General features: G+C 38.1%; 1 protein-coding gene across 3 annotated transcripts; it reads left to right on the top strand.

Moving 5' to 3' along the window:
* The first annotated feature begins 76 nt into the window (after nt 1–76).
* LOC106849019 (solute carrier family 68 member 1) lies at nt 77–16805 on the top strand. Of its 3 annotated transcripts, XR_015807221.1 has the most exons (8): nt 77–112; nt 3413–3592; nt 4306–5040; nt 7945–8099; nt 9545–9628; nt 10669–10812; nt 15683–15865; nt 16206–16346. XR_015807221.1 is itself a non-coding variant. In XM_088174379.1 (7 exons), the coding sequence occupies exons 2-7, from the start codon at nt 3440–3442 to the stop codon at nt 15813–15815; spliced, it is 1401 nt and encodes a 466-aa protein (XP_088030505.1). In that variant the 5' UTR covers nt 77–112; nt 3413–3439; the 3' UTR covers nt 15816–16805. The 3 variants fall into 3 exon arrangements, 2 of the variants coding, with proteins under 2 accessions (XP_088030505.1, XP_088030504.1); XM_088174379.1 differs by having other exon boundaries at nt 15686–16805; XM_088174378.1 differs by having other exon boundaries at nt 15683–16805.
* The last annotated feature ends 4585 nt before the right edge of the window (nt 16806–21390 follow it).

The raw sequence follows: 21390 nt of genomic DNA, 5'->3' as shown, positions 1-21390 counted from the left end.
TCACGAAATGATTTCATATCAAGCGACCAATGAGAGTGAAGAGGGGGCGGTCCTGGGGCTGCCGCGCCCCGCCCCGGCCCGCCCCGCGGTGCGCGGCCTCCCGTCAGAAGAGGTGGGTCGGTGCCGCTCGTAGGGGCGGTGGTCGCAGGCGCTCCGGGGCGTTGATGGCGGGGAGCGGCTGCTGAGGGATGCCGGCTGCGGCTTATGGTGGAGGAGGGCTGGCACAGCCCGGAGTGGGACAGTGCGATTTGGCGTAGGGAAAGCCAGGGCTCGTAGTTGCCCGGCATTGGGAGCGGTGAGGGAAGAGCCCGTGAGGAGAGACCCGATGTGGCGTCCAGGTGCGGGCCGCCTCTCCGCCGGAGTGCGGGAGGGGAGGGCGGAGCGGGGAGCCTGCAGCCCGAAAAGGGCTGGCTCCATCGCCGCACCTTGGTCGAGCGGACGCCTCTCACTCTTAGCCTCTTTTCCACACAAAGCGGAGGGAGCCGTGTTTCCTGTCCAGGAACCTGCTGAGAAAAACGAGCGTAACTTCCCCATTCTTCACAGACGAGCTCTTCCAAAGGTGCCGTCCTGCGAGCTCCCCGAGCCCCGTGCGTGGCCGGAGCGCAGCCCCGCAGCGCTGGCGGAGCGGGCACGGGCCGGTTCCACAGCCCGGCTGCCTCTGTGAGCATCCCCGAGCATTTCCCCTCAGTGCTGCCCCTCGGCACTAGCAGCGCGTTTGTTCTGGCTTCCCTCTTAATGTGGTGCCAGTCACGTCAGAAGGATGAGGAAGATCCGTGTGTCCAACCTGTCAGGGCTGTGAGCATTGCACAGCGGTTTGGGAGCCAGAACGGCAGAGCAGGATCTCAGCTAGTGCGCCTCGGGCAGCGTTTGCTATTATCTCTCGGAACCACTTTTCTTCTTTAGACTCTTGTTCTAATTCCTTTTAGCAGTTGTCATCCTGCTCTGGGAGAAGCGCAGGTAATGTCACGCTGCATCCCACTGGCCCGAACAGTCTGTTCTTTCGGCCTCTGAGTATTAACACAATTGTAGCCACCAGAAATTTCTGAAACCGATTTACCTTCTGTGAGTCACAAAATGTTCACCTGTGCTTTAACCTGCTCAATATAAAGGCTGACTATTAAGAGGGAGGGGATGCTCATGCATGATTTCATTGTAATGCTATTAAAGGGAACATCTGGGGAAGGAAGTGTGGTACCTCAACTTCTAATTGAACCTATTTCATAAACAAGGTGCAGGGCTAGATGTACCAATTAGGGTAGAGTTATGTCAGATCCTGCATATTATAATTAGTCACGGTACTAGAGGCCAGTTTGTGCATTGTTAGAAGATTTTTGTTGAAGAATTTTCAATTATCTTTCAAATTTTCGGAAATTGAGGGAACCATTTTATATTTGTGTCAGGAATCAAGTCAATTTAGAAATGACTGCTGGTAATGTTACTGTGAAGCACTTTTGTTCTTAGTGCTTGTGGAATTTGAAGGAAAGTAGTCTCCCAGTTCTCCATTTTGAAAACCTGTGCAGGGTGCTCCAAGCAGAAATAGAGGTGAAACGTCTACCTTTCTAAAAGCCCTAATATCCACTATATAAATAATTTAAGTATATTTGTGAAGTCTTGCAAAAGCAAATGTGACTCTTGCCAATAACATACTCATTGTAATGACTTTCATATTAATACCAAACTTTCAAAAATAAACGTTTCAATTGTACACCTTTTCAATAACCTTTTTCTTCATTTTAGGTTTCTCAGTAAAAGATTGTGAAACCAAGCTTGCTACAAAAATGCAAAATTTCATCCCCTGAAAATGGTATTGCCTTTACAAATGTAGAAAAGTCTGCAGATATACATCATGTTCATTCTCAAATATTAAAAAAAATCAGTCATATTCTTAGAAGTAAATTGGCTTTAATAAAACGAATCCTGTTTGTCAGCTCGATTCTTTTCTTGGCTATAGAATGAAGTTACCTACTCTTTGCACAATGTTTCATATCACAGCATCTTACATATATATGAAAAAGTGCATCCACTCTTTATTTGTTCTTCAAGAGTTCATTCTCCATGTTGGGGGATGGAAAAACTGCTTGTTCCATCTTCCCCAGTCCCTACCTGGTTTGTGGCTTTTGTGTGGTCCTTGCGTGGTGATTCGGAAGTTCCTCCCTTCCTGCACAGCAGCCTCTCTTCAGCTGCCTTGTAAACCACAGGAAGGCTGGAAACAGCCTTGGCTTTCATTTCCTGTCTCTTCCATGGTTATTTTTATGAGGAGTTCAGGGAGCTGCCTATAGAGCTGCTGATCAAGCAGATATTCAAACTAGATATTTTGATGGATATGTGAAAATTGCATTTAGGGTAGAAGTATTAATATGCAGAGGAGCAAAGTGGGAACTGTTGATGTAAAGCAGGTTGTAAAGCTCTGCATCGTAAGACTGACATTTGAACTTGAGATACCAAGATTATGAGCAGACAGCTTCCTTCAACAAATGTAAAAATTAATAAAGCCTCAGTTAAAAACAGATACCTAGGAGTAATTATGTATTGGGCTTATAGAATCAAGTATGGTTAAGGACTACTTTTAGGTAGCTATTAAACAGCTTTAAAAGGTAGAGGTTCCCTGGAGCTGGCTTTTTCCATGTCATAATTTACACCAAACACATTGAGGTAATTGATGGAAAAGATCAGCATCTTAAAAATGTGTTGGCTGAATATCTGATTAATAGATTAAAGCAACCTGTATTCTTAGGATGAATCTCTGTTATTTGGTATACATAAAATGCTGTGCATGCCACTTGCTACATTTTATTTACATTCAGTCTTCATATCATGAAATTGTTAATTTAAAGGTGTTTTGTTTTGTTTTATGGTTTATTAGGAAAGTATTGATTCCATTACTTCTTAACAATTCGTATTTTAGAATAGAAGGGCAAAACTTGGTATTTGTTTTGAAAGAAATATTCCCCTACGTGCACGCTGCATTTGACATTCATAGAATTGGAGTACATAAGGAGTTGAGTCATTTCATTCCAACACAGTCCATAATTTTAAGAATAGCTAGCAAGAAAGATCTAAAATGTATGCAATTACTTTGAACTCTATACCAAGGTGAGTGTTTGCAATTGCAGGTTTTTAAGTGGAGTCTATACATCAGTTAGGAAGGGTTTCTTTTAAATTTTTGTCTATTTGTTCCATTGACTTTTAAGTCCTGATTATACTTAGAAATGTCACCTAATAACTTATTATTTTGGGCTCAGTGTCTTACAACTCAGTAAAATATGTTTCCAATTAAAAAAAAAAAAAAAGGAATAATGGGAAAATTTTCCTCCAATAATCCATTTCTGCACCTCTGAATCAAGCAAATCCCCCATGTTTTAATTTGAAAAATTATTCTACTAATTGTTTTAATTCTCTTTTGTAACTTGAGGAAGAAGAAAGCTGTACTCTTGGGAAGATGAAGCTTCTTTCGGGAATTCATTCTAATGCACTGGCATATTCCATGACTACCTTAGGTGCTGGAATGATGAACAGCATTTTTAACTTCTACTATGTTAAGCTTTTCCTAAACCGATACCAAATTTCAGAAACAGCATTTCATGTAGCACAGGTAATGTACAATGGAATATTTTGATTACCACGTTGTGCTATGTGTCAGTGTTATTACAACGAAGTGATTCTTTTAATGACAGATTAATTTTGGAATCATTGCAATTAATTATCTTTGACTTTAGTTAATCCATAAGCAACGGAACTTACACATAAAGCACATTGTTTACAGTCCATAAAGTAAAAAGCTCCAGTCTTAATTGCTGAAAAGATTTTTATGTTTGATAGCTTGAAGTAATTTTCTGAACTGATCTTGCACCTTAGCTCCATAGATAAGTTTGACATTAGTGCTTTCCTATGAGCTATTTAAGTCCTTAAATATTGCATTTATCCTGCAAGTCATTATCCACGTGAGTAACTCTTGCTGTAAATGGTCTTCTGAAAGTAATGGGCCAGCTCGTGTTTTGAATTAACTTGCTGTGAGAATAATATCTGAGCTTTGCAGGATGAAAGCCTAGATATATAAGGTTTTGAAAGAGTGGAGTCTTAGAGACAGTTTATTTCACATGCAGTTGGTCACCTACCTGCTTATTTTTTCAGAATTTCTATAAACTTATGAACACTGATAAGAATTTGTTTCAGAGTCTGTTTTGACCTGAATAGCTTTTCTCTGTATTTATTTATTGTCTGAATAGAGTTTTGTTTTAAATAAATGTGTTTGTGTAACCTCTGTAGAGGAATGACAGTAGTGACAAATGCCCTCATTTGTGGCAGGTTGTGTTCATGATCTGGAACGCCATCAACGATCCCCTGTTCGGCTACATCCAGGACACCTCCAGGCTGGAGTGCTGCGCGAGGCGCCAGGTCTCGATTTTGTACGGAGCCCCTTTGTACGGCCTGGCCTTCCTGCTGCCCTGGTTCCCCTGGAGGCACTACGAGGAGGGGGACTGGCTGTGTGGCCTGCACCTCATCGTCGCGCTGTGCGCCTTCGACGGGCTGCTGACCTTCGTGCTCCTGGCGCAGTGCGCGCTCTTCGCCGAGAGCTCCAGCGGCCACCACGGCAGGCTCCGGCTCATCAAGTACAACCAAGTGGCGACGCTGATGGCGTCCACGAGCGTTCTGTTCTGCGGGCTCGTGTCTGATAACATGGAAAAGTTCGCTTATTTTCAGGCTTTCGCTGTTTTGATCGCGGCGCTGGCGACAGCCTGTATGTGCTGCACGGGTAAATACAGCACGAGTCAGTACGAGCAGAGAGAAATTCATACGGAGGATGCTAATCTGGAAAACAGTGATGGAGCTTTCTCCTTGGCCTCGGTAGTTTCATTGACCAAACAGATCATGACAGAGAAGAATTTTCTATGTTTTGTAACAATGAACTTCTTCCAAGTCTTCCACTTAGCCTTCTACAACAATTTTATGATGATCTTTGCAGATAATCTTATTCCTAAGGATATCCTTTCTTCCTCAGTAAGAAGTATCATGTATGGAGCAGGTTTTATTTGTCCTCAGGTAGGTAGTCATACTTCTTTATTTCTAAATATGAAAACCTGGTGTTTTAGTAGTTCACAGTATCCATTTAACACTTGAAAAAATGCTGTATTTGGCATTGGCCAAAATGAGTACTAAATCTCATTCCCCATTTCTCTGGAAGAAGAAAATATTTCTGTGCAGGCTGATCGAGTGTAAGAGGTAGAGAGAGCAGACAGACAGGCTGGTAGAATATCTGTTTAAAGCAATGTGAGACATGAGTAGGCAAGCAATGAATGTTTTGTAACCTCCTCCAGTGCTTATAATACCTAAGCATAAAGGGATGAAAAACATGGCCAAGATCAAACGTTTCAAAAAGCAAAATCTACAGAATTCTGAATTCTTTTTTGTTTTGTTTTGTTTTCTAATATTATATATTACAAATGAAAGACTAAACTCTTCTTCAGGAAGTTTCTGAAATAAACTGCACAAAATACCAGAAAAAAAATATAAAATATGAAAAGCATTGTTAAAATATGTGTCATCTCAGTCATGAAAACCAAACAAGACTCTAAATAGCTGCTTTTGGAGAACAATGCATTCCCATTTATTTTGTTGTTTGGTCTCTTGGCCAGCAGTATTTATGGGGAAGAGAGACATACTTTTAAGAGCCCAGTCAGGGATGATGGGAGGAGTAATGAACTGATAAGACAAAGAGATCCCAAAAGAGTAATGTGTGAGAACAAGAAAAGCAGCAAAAGTATATCCCACAGAATGTGGCCATACTTGTCTGCAGTAAATAAAAAATTCCTCTGCTCATTGCCTTCTTCTTTCTCTGGATCTTTAAAAACTTTCTCTGTGTTTACTTGTTGGATGTTGAAAGTTGATACTCAAAATATGAGTATCCTGACATTCATCATAGGCTGGTGGTATCTAGAATTTTCTAAAATCCGGCTATTCTATTCATTAAATTGTAATAGGTTTTGATAAGTAATATGTATAAGAAGATAAATGATAGTACAACTGGAATTCACAGCTCAATTTTAGTTCCCATTTTGGCTTTTGCATATAAAACATACAGATCCTGAACGTACCTTCTGTTCTGTAACTCCTAACTATCTGTAATTTCAGCTTTTGTCCTTATCACAGGTTTAATAGTTCTGGAGTTTTCTCCTGTACCTCAGACAGTTAGATAATGAACTTTGGAAATAAATCAGAAGCTACGGAAGTTAGAAAAGCTTAAATAATTTTACACTTAATATATAGCAATCACTTTTATTGATGAAATCAGTGTGACAGTGTGAAAAGAACAATCTTTCAGAAAATGCGTCTCTCTCTGGTCCCCAGAGACTCTTTGTCTAGAAGGTCACTGAACCATAGAGGGTTTGCTGTGACCTTATTTTTCTCAGGTTTTGTCTCTTTGAGCTCAAGATACAATAAGAGAATTCTCTGATGGCAATGTCCTGAACTTCACTTACTGGAAAAACACCCGACCCTTGTAAAATAAAGCTCCTTTTCATGAACTCTGCTTCAGTGGCCTCTACTAAACTAGAATTCAGCTTCTGACATAGGTTCCTTCTAGTAGTGGATGTGAGGAATACAACCTGCCCACAAGGAAAATGTTGCTGTAACATAGACAAACAACTTTGAATTTGCATCATTGTTAGTATTTTCTTTACAAACACACAGTCTTAGAGACGTGCAAGTAGTGAGGAATTTTCTAAGTCATAAGGACTTCCTGAGACAGGGTTATTTTGCAATTACAGGGAGACAGGAACATGGTGTTTACAATAGCAGGCATTAAATGATCCCTTAGTATTTCTAGTGGAGGCACTTTTCAGCAAGACCCCTGAAAATAACCGGAGGGAGGAATATATTTTAAATTTCTTATAACAAGATGTTTTTCTTATACCAACTTTCCAGATTTGTTTTACCTCCCTGATCAAGTAGCAATCTTGAGCTTTTTAACAATAGCATTTGCCATGGTAATCTTTGTCTGACTGTAGCATCCTGGTTTTAATTGTTATGTTAAAGCAGTTCAGTGTGGGAACAATTGTACAAGGAAAATTCTTTCCTGTTCTTCATCTGAATATTACACAGTTCATCTCTGTAGCACAAAAGAAAGGAGAAAATGTGGATCTTTATACAGTTTGTATATTTGTGACAGAGATGAGGACCATGTAGATGGTGACAAGGCCCATATAATAAAAAGAACATAATTCATTATAGAGTGTCCTACTGAAAGGGAAGAGTGAGGAACAATGTATAAGAACTTAAATTTTGTTCCTACTATAATCAGCCCTCAATATAGTTTTCATGAGTTAGCCAGTCACTAGACTCTCAGAATCTTGCCAACATTGGCAAAATTAAAACTCAGCCATGCACAAGCACTGGCCTCTACCTTTCTCTGCTTGCTAGGAAAGCCTCTAACTTGCTTAGTTAAAGCTGTCCTGGTGAACTTGCTTTGCCAAGTTAAAAATCATGCTTGATTTCTAGAAATGTCAATGAAAATAGTAATATTAATTAAAAAGATGTATTGAAAATATGTCTTATCAGCGGTTAAATGGCAAGATCCTTGATTTACAATTATCATACTGCAAAGCAGTATATATAAGGGATATATAAAAGTGAAGATCATGAGCATTAAATAATAGTTAGGCATTGTGGGAAACAGTGTTTCCCTCAGAATATAGCAGTTCTTAGTGGCTACTTTTTGAGTGAAAGGAGACTGTACCTAGTGGAGGTAGCATAGAATGAGCCAGTAGAGAGTTGTCTTTGTTCAATTTCTATTTTTATTATTTTGTTGAACTTCTTAGGGTCATTGTTTGGTTTTTTTTTTTTCTTTAAAGGGTATTACTTATGTCAGGTCTGTGTTTTATAGTTCTCTTAATGCTGAGACACTGTACTGTATTTTTCATGCTATATGTGTATATATTATCTTTTCAGTGCCTTGTTCTTCTCAGTCAGGCTTCGTTGAAGAAGTTTGGTTATTACAGAATCATCATGTTTTCATTTTACTATGAAGGAGTAGCTGCTGCTGTCATGTGCCTTCTAGGGCAAGAACACTATTACCTGCTGGCATTTTATGTTACAACAAACATGTAAGTAAATCCACTCCCCTGTTCATAGACACAGCTGAAATACTTCTAACAGAGTAGACACTTGCTTTAATTACCATGAAGATTCTGCCTCTGCTCTCATGGTTTTCATTCTGTTTCACTTACCAGAAAAGTTGAAACTCCAGTTGCAGCTTTTTTTTTTTTTCAGCTTTCATTTTATTCTCTTTCAGCTTTTATTTTCTGCTTGAAATAAAAAAGCCTAAAATGCAAACAGCAATTACAGTTTGCAGGCACATGCCTCCAGTCATAACCTGGGATGCAAGGGAAGGAGAATCTCATGCTTTGCACAGACATGGAAGAGCTCAGCAGAGGAACTCCCCAGGGTTTGTTTGTTAGCAAAGCTCAGACCTCAGCCTGTATTGCAGGAACACTTGTGTGCTGCACTGCAGGCAAATGTGGTAACTCAGGGGTCTGTTGGGTAACCAGCACAGTCCCGTTTCCACTGGTGCTCAGTAGTAAGATGCCAAGCAGTAGTGTTTTCACATAAGTGTATAATGATACATGGAAAACCTTATTTCAATATAAAGAGCTGCTCAGAATATTGTTACAGCAGTTTGTTTTTATTTCTTCATGTTCTCTTTCATTGTTGTCTTTCTACTTGTTCTTTCCTGCCCTTCTTTGTCTTTCCCTCCCCAGCCCGTTTTCATTCTTATTTTCAGTATTGCAGTCCTGGGCTACTCTAACACTGAATTGTGTGAACAATAAATTGAATTTCGTTATCTGCATGTTTTAAATGATGAAGATGTGTTTTGATTTCTCCAAGAAAAAATTCTGAGGTACCTAAAGACTGTATGTTTAAAGTACTAGTTGTTCAAAGTACCTTGTTAGTAAAAGCTCATCACTCCCAAAATTTAATAAGACACAGAAATTGTAATATTTGAGTTTGTTTCATTTGGCTATTTGTTAAGAGTCAGCTTTATATGTATGTGTTTAAATGCATATCTATATACAGCTATATACACTGTAAACACATATATAGGAATGCATGTAAACTAGTCTTTCTATTCTAATTCTTCCACCTTGAAGTTTATCTTCCACATGGTCATGTCTTTTCCAGATTTCAAGAGCAAATTTACAGTTTTCCCTTTTTCTGTGGTGTTTATTTTCTTTTGATAATTTTAAATTACATTTACATTATCAAATGTAAATTTATTGTCAAAGTATGCACGACCTTTTACACCAATGTCCAGCAAAATAAAAAAGAAGAAATCCTCCCACTTTTAGGTTTGCATATTAATTTCTAATTGACAACTAAGAACAGATCTGGTAATGCTTTCAGATAGATCACCATGTTTTAAAGAACGTTTCAGCTTTGTGTGTTTGCAGAATATCAATGTTCATGTGTTTGTGTTAGAATGTCAGTTTCAATTTCATTATAAAGTGAATATAAGAACTATGAACATCTTCAATATTTTGTTTTTCTTTAGGGTAATTGTGCAAGCTTCATTTAGCTTGTTCAATTTGCCTTTGGCAGATATTATTGATGCAGATTTAATAAAGCACAAGAGGAGGTATGTCCATCATTACAATTTTTTAAACATGGTGTTTGCCTTGTTACTCATTGGTAATAAATTATGTCAGAGTAAGGACAGTAAATGATCTGAGATCTTTGATACAGAAGTTCTTTTTGTGAGACCAGCTTAGTATAAGTGAAGATCAGAACTTGAGTAAAGTTTCCTACTTCAGTAGAGTCATTTAAACTGATTATTAGGTAATTTCTCTTTTTTCTTACACTATAATATAAGCCAAGTCCTTCCAAATTTTGTGGCTTTATTTTTGTTAGCTTCAATTGAATTATTTTGTAACCAGATACATCTATAATCATGTATGGAATTTTCTGAATAAGGCTTTTTCAAGATGGAAAAGGTGTTAAGAAAGCTTTGCCTATGCTAGGTAAAGTGCAGATTTCAAAATCTAACTGATTCCTTTATCTCCCTGAAATAAGAGTGATAAAACCTGCTGCAGAATAGCATATTGCAGCTCATCGATCTTTTAGATTTTTATCAAAGTGCACATAACTTCCTGTTGGTTCCATCAATTGTTATGTAAGTGTTGATTCAGTCCTGTTAAAGAACTTGCCTCTCAAAGGGAAGATCTGTTGCTTTCATGACGAAAAAATTGCCTCATTTTCTGGCCTATGCATTCAAAATCTTCAGTTGTAATTAATTCTCCATGCACTGTTCAGTCTAATTTAACTTCAGTAATTACTCAAAGAGCACAAAGTTGAGTTTAAGTACGAGTCACTTCAGAACTGGGGCCAAGCTGTGTCTATGTATATATCTGTGTATATATACTTATATATATATATATACTTATATATATATATATACATACACACACCCCACAGAGGTTTGTAATTTCCAAATAAATTTAAATTTCATTATGAGAGTAGGTTTGTTTGCTATAATGTGTGAACTAGATAAATCTAAAGATCATGATATTTAGCATTTGCATGTTAACAGGATTTCAAGCTTTCTAAAATCATGCTTGTAATTAATACACTACTAAGTTTGTGTTGTGCATTAATTTGTTTTTTCCCCAAATTTTTTAGATTACCACTTTCCTCTATGGTTTTTGGTACCAATGCTTTATTTACCAAGCCTGCCCAATCTTTGGCTCCAATGATTGTTGTTAAAATACTAAATCATTATGGATATTATAACCTGAATAATGTACCTGGTCATCCTGATATAAGGTGAGTTCACTTTATGTCTTAGAAAATAACATGAAAGACTCCTGTAATCTAAAAAACAAATCGATCAGCAATTAGTTTGCATCAACTGCACTTCAAAAACATAAACACCTTAAAAATATTTATCAGTTGTTTTTGTCTGTGTAGAAGTACAAATGTTTTTTAAAGAGTAAATAACTTATTAAACAATATACATGGGGATATCTACCTAATTTTGAAAAGGAAAGGATACCTTTCATTCCCTGGCATTTTGAAAGAATATAAAATGTTTGAGATCACCTAATAGCTCTTATTAAGATAGGTGTTGTCCTGGCATCTGCATTTTGTTTGCCTCATAAACCTCCTTCCTTAAATATATAATATATAATGTTAATCAGATTTTGGTTTTGAGAGAAAGCAGTATAATCACTGGAGGGAGAGACTTTGCCTTGAGCAGGAGTGTATAATTTTGGCTCCAGTACTCCTTACCTTTCTAATGCTAATGATTCCATTGCAGTCCCTGGAGACCTTAATACAGCATAAAGCTGTGGTTGCTGGTTAGTTGGACATGTGTGGGCTTTTATAAAAATAAATTTACAGGGAATAAGCACACTGAAAGGGCCACAGGCTGTGTTTATGGCTATGAGGAGGAAGTGGCAACATAAGGAATAACTGAAGTCAGAGCTAAATGGAAAAATCAATCCTGATTAGGATTTACTTGAGGGAACACCATGCATATCCTGAGAACTACATAACTCTCCTAAACTTTCAGTAAAAACCTAAAGGAAAAGATAAACACAATTTTATATGAGCTTTTGTGGAGATAGCTCCTGAGGGAGAGAGGTGTGCTTATGTGTCACCTAAGGTTAGAAGAACACTCTGTATTTGAGGAATTTTCTAAAAAAATGTATGAGGACAAGCATGACATAGAAGAACAACAGGTGGTCTTCAGAATTGCATCCAGACAGAAGCAAAGGCAGCTTAAGTTTCAGGCTGTGTGTGACAACAGCTTATTTTAATGCATTCTGTAGACAGCCAGTGAGATGATGTGAAGAGGACATGAACCTCATTATAATAAGATGAGTGATTTTTGCAGAAGAGTGGTAGGTTGAACTGGATGTGGATATGAGATGGCTGAATATATTCATCTTGATGATTCAGAGAAATTTAGATTTGAAACATAAAAACTGCAGTTGTGATCCCTTTCAATCAGAGAAATGATCCCTTTGTGGATGGATTTTAAATCACAGGAGTCTTAAATCTTTTTGGCCTGGTAAACAACCCCTGGATTATAGCAACAATAAATTTATTATATAGAGAGTTGAAATACTTGGAATGTTCAATCATGTGTGTTTTCACTTGAGTTATGCTGAAATTTTATTTGTTTCACTTGAGCTGGGAATAGCATAAACCATACAAAGCTGAGACTAGTGAATCAGAGCACCTGAAGTATATTAATGTATTTCTCTTGCCCATCCTTTCAAAAAGAATTTCTTAAATATGAAGCAGTTTGCCTGTGTTTCCTGTATATGTAGCGTGAGAATGGATTTTCCTTTGCTTGCAAATGGACTACAAGGTTGATACACAACCCAAAAAGACCAGAAAACTCAAATTTATTTCTAGAGAGTCAGTTTGCCTTTGGCAATGTGCTCAGACCATTGACTGAGCTAAAATTACTTATAGATGCTAAAAACCTATTGGTTGATCTTGTATTTCAGCCATAGGCAGACAGTTAAAATACACTTGCTCCAGGACAAATAGAAATTAAATATAAGAGATTGTTTAAAATATAAATAAACTGTTTTGGGGGAAAAAAAGCATTTCACACATGTGAATTATATAAAATGAAGTATTATGACCCATGCCAATACAATCTCAGCTCTGTCCTTCCTCCTCCTCCAAAGTTAGCAATGTCTATTAAGTGTTTTGGAAAGCATTTGCTTTATTAGGTGTAGTGGCAGTGAATTGTGAAGATAGCACAGAGGACCCTTATTCTGCATTTACAAAATATTTGGGCCCTGAATAAATATGTCTGAAGAGTTTCCAGCAGTGTTGTTAACTGGGACAAGGCAGAATATGCAGTCTGTACACTATTTGCTGCATTCTGAATTATTTTCAGTAATTTATTTTACAAACAATTATTGCTTTTTCTGGAACTGAGACTTAAACTGTAGCAACAATGCTGGAGCAGTTAATCCTGGAAACCTCCAGGTACAGTAAGGACAATAAAATCATCAGCAATAGCCAGCATGGCTCCACCAAGGGGAAGTGATGTTTGACCTTGATAGACTTCTACAGTTCAATCACTCGCCTGGTGGGCAGGGGAAGGCCTGGGCTGCATTTCTAACCAGGATGATGGGGCAAGATGGACCCTCAGGAAGTTTGGGGATGACACAAACCTGGGTCACACTGCCATGGGAGGTGGGGGGAATGGTACCTGGGGCTGCATTAGACAAAGTCCTGCCAGCAGGGCAAAGGTGATCCTTCCCCTCTGCTCACACATTGTGCCACATCCTTAGGAAATGTGGGTACTGCACAGAAGTTAAGCACTTTGTCATGGAAAGTGTTTTTAATATACTTAAAATTTGAGCAATACTTTGTAGAATGGAGTGTCCTGATTTTTCCTTTCTTCCATCATCATAAGCAGTAAGTGCCCTGTATGGCTTGAGATGTTTTTGTTCTTGTTTGGGTTTGGTTTTTTTTTTTAAGTTTGGCTTGATTTTTTTTTTCTTTTTTTTTTTCTTTTTTTTTTTTCTATGGAAAATATGCTTGGTTTAAAACCTCCCTCTTCTGGAGAGGCACTGCAACTACCACCAGCTTCTCTTGAGAGTGCTTTTCAAATTTGTTCTTCAAAATAAAGTTATTTGGCAACAACTCTTTATTATTTATTGAAGGCACTTTAAACTGTTAATGCTTTCATATTGAATTACTGAACTACCTGACATTCTGTTCAGAGTGATTTTAGAGCTGTTAAGGGAAACATTTTATGTTTTATTCCTGTGTGTGCAAAAAAAAGGTAGATAAGGAAATTTCTGAAGTTGCTTGTTCAGCTGTAATTGTGATAAAATCCAAGCTCTGCTCTTGATTTATGCCAGTCCCGTAATGAAATATTTTCCCATTCCTTGTTTTGTGTATAATAGATACTTCTTCATAATTCCTGCAATAACTTAAGGTTTTACAGTACAATAGGTAATATTATTGTCTTAAATCAACATCATTCCAGTGAAACCAAATCAGGATTGCACAGTGTGAGTGATTTTGCAGATGTTCTTTGTGTAAAGATGGAATAATGTTAGTACTGAAACCTGCAATGCTCTTCAGTGTGCAGAACAGGCCAAATGCAAGCCTCAACATCCTGTTAACTGTGTCTGAGTCCTGTTCTCATTGTTAGGTGGTTAAATAATGTGTCTGTGGCCTCCCTGCTGGCACTGCTCCTGCCCAGAGTCCCTGGGGAAGGTTGTGCCAGAGCTGTGCATGATGTGGGCTCCTTCCCCTGTGGGTGCACTGGAAATGCAGTTGGGTGCAGGCCAGTAAACAACTCCAAATGGTAAATTATTGTCACTGCCAATAAACATTGGCTATGGACCAGTGGCCTGCTAGTGAACACTTCCAGTCATAAATGCAATTGCCCGAGTGATTAAGTGATTCACTTGTGAGCCTGTGGGCTTTTGTTTTCTCATGTAGCATTAGCATGTACATGATTTGAGATAAACTGTGCTCGTTTATGAGCCTGACTCTGTACTAAGGACGGAATCAGGGCTGTGTTGGAGGTTGCAAACATTTCTGTTAAACCCAGTGAGTTGATTCTTTCATGATTCAGAGGAACTCTTAGGTTTTATTCAAATACCTGCTCAAGGTTTGGGGAATTTTTTGCAGATTTCAGGGTTTTTGGACCACGTCCAGTGCTGTTCTGTGAGTCTTTTATCTCATCCCTGAACGCTAAGGAAAAAAATTAGAAAGGAACATAAACTGCCTCATGGAGAGAAAGTTCACTTAGGGGCTGTTTCTCAGCTTGAGTTGACTTTCCTGATATTTAAGTAATTAGAATCCCATAATTAACAGAATGCAAGTAGATAATGATTCCAGCTACTAGATGAATGCCAAAATGCATGCTTTGAGCTGTCAGAAACCATACTGCTCATAAAAGGGAGCTCATTTAATTCCTGTATTTTCTTTCTTCATTCATATTTGCTGATGCTTTTATTTATTTTTCATTAGAGAAGATTTAGATGAGGAAATGCCATGCATTCATTAGAAAAAATGAAAACTAGTGTTAATTTCATATGTATTCCTTCTATGGCTTATATTATCTTGTAATCATTTGTTTTAAAACCAAGTGAAATAGGGCTTGATATTTCAAACAGCCCTTGAAACCACACCTGAATTTTGTGCAATTATCACTACTTCCATCTAGCACTCAGCAACTAAAACAACCCTCTATGTGGATAGTTAGTAGCACAGATTTCAACTCAAATAAATTAATTTCATGTTAAAATGTTTGTTTCCATTTTCTAGTTTTCTTTTTCTTCCAAACTTTTCAGTCTTACTAAAGCTTTTTGGATGCTCTGTTCTATAATTAGATTAAATTTGCTTAAGTTGATTTCTATATTACATAATCAGGAAAGTCCTGAACAGGATTTCTTAGGTTATATTTAAATTAACTCTCTGTGTGCTTAGTGTCTGAATTCCTCCCAGCTAGAGAAAACAAAATATCATACATATCTGTATGTAGAATTAGAACATACACAAGATATTTCTATTTATTTCGCTTAGAATTGACTGTACAGTAGCATGTCTATGTGTTTATAATGGGAATGCTTTAAAAAAGAACTCGTTTAATGACCATGGAAGTTAATTTTCCTATTGAAGATTCCTGTGTTCTCATTTGTTTCAGCAGCTTGTTTTTAGATCTCCATGATGCCATGTTCTACCTGGTCTGTTTGGTTCCCCTCTGCATTGCAGTCCTACAGATCCTGATCTGGACTCCCTTTTCCATCCAGAACAGCCACCTGGCAGCTCCACAGTAAATATGGAACCAGTGCTCAGTGCATCTCCTGCTGAACCACAGGAGAGTTCAGTAAGTTTTTAATGTGAAAAAGCAAAACTATAAGATGAAACACAGTTTGAGCTGTTTCAGTAAAGCTGTGTTTTCAGTCTCTATAGACCGAGTCACATTCAGCATTAATGCTGAGCCTACACAAGTTTTTCCTAGTTCAGTTGCTTTCTGTTAATGGGTTTCATCCTTAATTACTTAATTTAAAGTAATTTCTGGTATATAATGATTCCTGTTAATTTATTAGAAGAAAGGATATGGCAGATCAGGGAAAGGGATCCTAACCCAGCACCTGGAATTCAAGGGAACTGTCTTTTCTGAAGCTTACTGGTGGATTAATTTTGCCATACTAATAAAATGGCAGATCTCTGAAGTTAATCTGGAAGATCCCAGTGGACATCTCTCATGGATGGCAGGGAGATGAAGAGAAAAGTTTAGATGGTGTCTAGCTGGCCAGTATCAAGACAAATCTGACAGCTACCATGGCAAGAGCCAAGAGTAATTAACTACCCTGTGAAAGGCCGTGTGAGGCTAAAGAAGAAAAGGATTCAGATGCTGTTCAGTGTTGCTCAATGTGGAAAAAGCTCCATAAGTCCTCACTGGCTTTCCAAATCGCTGGTTCGTGGAAGGTCAGTGCAGTTTTCTGACTTTAAATGGGAATATAATTTTGAAGGTATTAATTCTACAGTGCTTCATACAGAATGTCATTGTGGCAAGGACAGCATTAGTCTGTGGATGTAGGGTTCAGCTCTTGGACAAATGTAAGCACACACAGATACTAAATCAAGCTCGACCTGTTCAGTGGTGTTACATTGACAAACTCATTTGCTGTGTGACAATTTAAGTTAATTTCTGAATCATCCAGTTAAAGTTAGTTAATTTCTGATTAATTCTTATCAGTTAAGATTTTTAATGAATCCTGTGATTTTTATAAAATAAAGGGGTTTTGACAAAATTTCAGAAATATTGAGTCCTCTTTTCATTTCACACGCTCTAATGATAAGACACATTAGCATGTTTACAGTACTCCCATTTAATCAATATTATTCTTCCTCCAGTATATCCATGGTGTAATTGTGCAGTGATAAATCCCTTTAGCATAATACAATCACTGCATTTTTGTATTCTGTTTTGCCTGGGCAAACAGTTTTAGTAGCACCTTTCTTAGAGAGTGCCACTTGAAAGTACAAGAGCACTGTGTGGATCCCAGTTTTAAAAGGCTGAGCCAGATGATTTTCAAGGCTTTCCACGTATTGTGACAGATAACTTGGAAAATAAAGGAGTGTAAGAAATGGCTCTGCATTTTGGTGGACACCAGCATAATTTAATGAAGAAGTTTGAGATCTGAAATACCAGAGCTGAAAAAAATATTCATTTGTGCCTTGGCTTTTACATTTGCAGAGTAGAAATAACATCATTTCTTTGCCTTTTTTGAAGTGTGAACTGCTTTCAAGGCGATGAATGAAAAAGCAGGAGATCATCATTAAATATTTAGAAATCCAAATGAATCCTTTGATAGGAATATGAAGATTTATGTTAAAATGTAAGAAACCAGAGCTGTGGTGGAGTTTGAAGTTGCCTTATCTGTTTTTTATCTGTCTTGTCAGAAACTCTGTTGTCCATTTGTATTGTGCATGCTATCAGCATTATGTGCACATACAGCATCACTTGTATAAATATTCTGTGGATAGGTAAATACAAATACCAGAGCAGATATAGCCTGTGTGTTTAGGTTTTGAATTAGAAAATATTTCCTGCATTGAATGTATTTATTTCATGTCTGAAAGGCAGGAGCAGAAGTTGAAGGAATTTAAGTTAATATTATCTTTGATTCATTATAAGAAACAGTCTTCTCCCTGACAGTTCCTTTAAAACAGTAATAACATAAAATAGTCTCTTTGTTTCAACTGTTTCTGTATTTCCTAAACTTCCCATGTTCATCCTATCCTCATGGAATATATATTTTTACATATACAATAAAATAATGTTATTGTACCACAAATAGGGTTTGTTAGGTGACTGTGTTAGTTATTTCTAATAGTAAGTTATTAGAATATAGTGTACAACTGGAAGAGTACCGTGCTATACAACCAGTAGTAAGTGGTTTTAAGAGTCAAAATTACATCAAGAATTCTTTGAAATTATCAGAATTGTTTTTTTTCTGGAAAATGTCTGGTAAAGTTACCATTAATTTGCTGAAATAAGAAAGGAATAAGGAGTGATATGACTCAATGCACTGTTTGAATAGGCTGTGCCATCTGCTGCATCTCTAGAATTCCTACAGGAAAAGTACATAATCCAAGATTTCTAAGCAAGACAGCCTGAAGATAGGACCAAACCAAACCAGTTTAGAAAAAAAATTCTGAGAAATACAATTTAAATTTTTAAATATGTAAAATATTAATAATTTTCCAAATTTATTATGCACTATTCTCCCATTTGTTTGTCGTATTTCCCTTGCTATAAGGGCAGGAGAAATGTATTCACAGCATCAATAGTCAATCCCAAAGAGGACTGGAAGAGTGCTTTAATTTGGGTGGTGGAATTACAGGAATAGAAGGTTGGCACTGTGTGAGTGACATTGCTTATTCTCCATTTCTCTGTCACCCACTAAACTTTGTTATCTTCTGCTAAACCTACATGATTGGTTTTGGCTGTGAATCAAGTAAAAGATGATCAAAGGCAAAAGTTCAGTGTCTTGCAACAGCTGGTTTCCCTGCTTTCTCTCCTTATTAGCCAACAGTATCTGAGCTTGAACTCCCACTGATGGAAAAGTGCCTCAATTTAATCATGATAATTTAAGTGTCTAAAATAGTCTCATAACTGATAAAGAGGCTATAAGTGTGTGTATAGTATAAAATATGAAATGCTGTGGTAAGCTTAGAGGAGGAGAAATGTGATGCTTACTTCTTAGAGTTTCTCTATAAATTCTGAGAATATGGAACTTAATACACTTAATGAATTTTATTTATTGAAAATCAATAAGCAGAAGTGTCTGCTAGACTTAAAAGGATGTTGCTCAATAGACACTAGAGAATGGCAGTCTAATATAGTAGTAATATTATATATAGTCAGTGATAGAGTGAAAATATTGAATAAATGACAACAAAGCATATTTAATTTTAAGTGAGGAAAAATGATGTTTTGTGGAGCTTACAGGCCCACCTCTGCTCTGGTCTTGTACAAAATCGCCTTCACAGTCTCCTGCTGCCCTGATTTTGGAACTGCTCAGTAATTCATGAATGTACTGTGTTGACATGGCTGGTAGGAATGTTTACATTTGAATACAGTTCTACAGCCTAAGTGGGTGCTGTCAGGAAAGACAAGCAGGAAGGGGAAGGAATACTTCAGATAAGCCACATCTCCACAAGGACTTCTAGGCACTTCCTTGCATAATTAAGCCAGCTCGGGGAAAAGGCTCAGCAGAACATGCAGGGAAAAGAATTCCAGCTGGTGTGGTACAGGAACATAAAACTGAGACTGGGGAGAGTTGTCCTGAAGGTCTGGATAACTGGGCTTCCTGGGTTACCTTGGGAGGAGAGGATTTTAGATATCTGTGTTTACCTTCAAGACCTCTTTCTGCTAATCCCTTTCTTGCTAATGTTTAAATAATAGAAGGGAAAGTTGTTTTATCATTGCATTTTATTGGAAAAATTGAGGATCTACATGGTAGACTACACGAGGCTGTGCAGCCCAGGCAGCCCTGCCATGGAGCCTGCTCCAGAAGCCAGGCTCCTTGGGCCACCACAAAGCAACAACGGCTGTGTTAAACCCTTTGGGTGTGTTTGGGACCTTTTCCACTCCAGGGATTCACTTGATTATAGAAATTTCCATCAAGACAAAGAAAAAACACTCCCCAAATGGTGGAGCAGAAAGCAGAGAAAACAGTGATTCCATTATTTGTGGAAATCCTTTCCCAGCACACTAATTGAATGTCAAAGCTTACCTACACCACAAATGGTTTGCTGAGATTGTCCAGCAGTTGGTTACAACTCCACCAGCTCATATGCAAATGACTGTACATCAAAATTATTACCTAAATATGCATGAAGTGAGTTCTTTATGGCTTGTCAAGAGAAAAATATGCTGAGTATACAACTACTGCATCAGAATATTAATGACAACTGTAACACTGGGTAGGAATTTTGGAAAATTCCATTAAAACACACCCAGGTTGTATGCTAACAATGCAAAGACAAAAGCTAGCAAATGTCTTAATTTATTTGGTATGTAATCAATTATCTGTATTTACTCTGTGATAAAACAAAGATATGTTTTCCTGTGAAGAACATGTAACTAACCTGAAGCAATTTTATTTACTGGTTTATAATATTGTGAGCAGATGTCTGTTTAAAAAGCAGCAAATTTATCTTTTGTCATTTTGGATTTTGATTACAAAGTTGTTTTATTCCTGGAGGGAAAATATAAACTTGTCTTTTTTACAAATAAGAACAGACATGGAAAGGAGCATCTTAATCCCAAGCCAAATAAAAATAGACCAAAAAGGCATTCTAGCCCATCTAGCTATTGGAGAGAAAAAAACAAACCAAAACAAAATAATTTTCAGTGGAAACCTGTCTAAAGCTCTCAAGTCAAAAACTTTCCTCTAGGGGGTTAAACATCAGTGAAAATGAACTGAACACAACAATCCTCTGACAATATTCTGTTCTTGCTCTGGTTTTGCTGATTTCCCAGGATAAGCAAGGTTGGATGTGATCAGTTGGTGTCAGAGGGAGGTTCCAGGTAAAAACCAGGATCCCGGGGGGTCTGGCTTCCAGTGCCACCTTCACCAGGAGATGATGACACGTGGAAAAGACTCTGTAACTCGTGAGTAATGAGGGTTATAAAGTAGGTGTGCATTTATTTAGCGCTGAGGTGCACGGGGATAATTCCTCCTAAAGCACAGGGAAACTTCAAACTACTGTTCTATTTATTTCCTAAAAGGCTAGGATTACACAATACACCTAATACATATTCATATCCTAGCCCCGCCTACCCTCACTTCGTATTCCAATGAACCAAAGTCCTTTTGCGATTGCGCCTCCCCAATTCAGGGGTCATCGAGGGTCTCTGATGAAGGCTTCCAAACTCTTCATCGCACTTGAACTTTTCAACGTTGTTTCTGGAGCATGCGTCTTAGACTTTTGGGCACATTCCAGACCTTGAAATTAGTTTTTGCTGGTTTAAGGTTTTGGATTTATTACTTATCACTGGTAGCCTTGCAACCGTCACCCTGTTGGCAAGTTCTGGCTTCGTTTATCACAAACCAGTCCGCCTCTCCTCCTGATTTTTGCAAAGACAGTAAAGGTCAGGCGTTCCTCATTGTCTTGGTTTTTGATGAACTATTCCTTATTTTCCAATTCCTTGTCTCAACGAAGGGGCTGTTGCGCAGCCATGAGATGCGATCATGAGGAAGGGCCCGGCTGGGAGCCGGCTCCTCACACACAATCCTTCGGCCCGCGCCTCCCGCTCTGCGCACGCGCGCCTGACAGGGCGGCGCCGGGCACGTGTCCCCGCGCCGCCGAGGCGGCCCCGCCCGCCTGCCGCTG

This window comes from Sturnus vulgaris, chromosome 16, assembly GCF_052056855.1.
Source record: "Sturnus vulgaris isolate bStuVul1 chromosome 16, bStuVul1.hap1, whole genome shotgun sequence".
Lineage (NCBI taxonomy): Eukaryota > Metazoa > Chordata > Aves > Passeriformes > Sturnidae > Sturnus > Sturnus vulgaris.
The sequence above is the reverse complement of the archived record's forward strand: the minus strand, read 5'-3'. Positions and strand labels throughout refer to the sequence as shown.

Excerpts from the sequence above, each read along its gene's own strand:
- LOC106849019 (XM_088174378.1), top strand. The coding sequence starts at position 3,440 with ATGAAGCTTCTTTCGGGAATTCATTCTAATGCACTGGCATATTCCATG. Across the intron at positions 8,100-9,544 it reads TTTTATGTTACAACAAACAT|GGTAATTGTGCAAGCTTCAT; the intron begins GTAAGTAAATCC and ends GTTTTTCTTTAG. Across the intron at positions 9,629-10,668 it reads TTAATAAAGCACAAGAGGAG|ATTACCACTTTCCTCTATGG; the intron begins GTATGTCCATCA and ends CAAATTTTTTAG.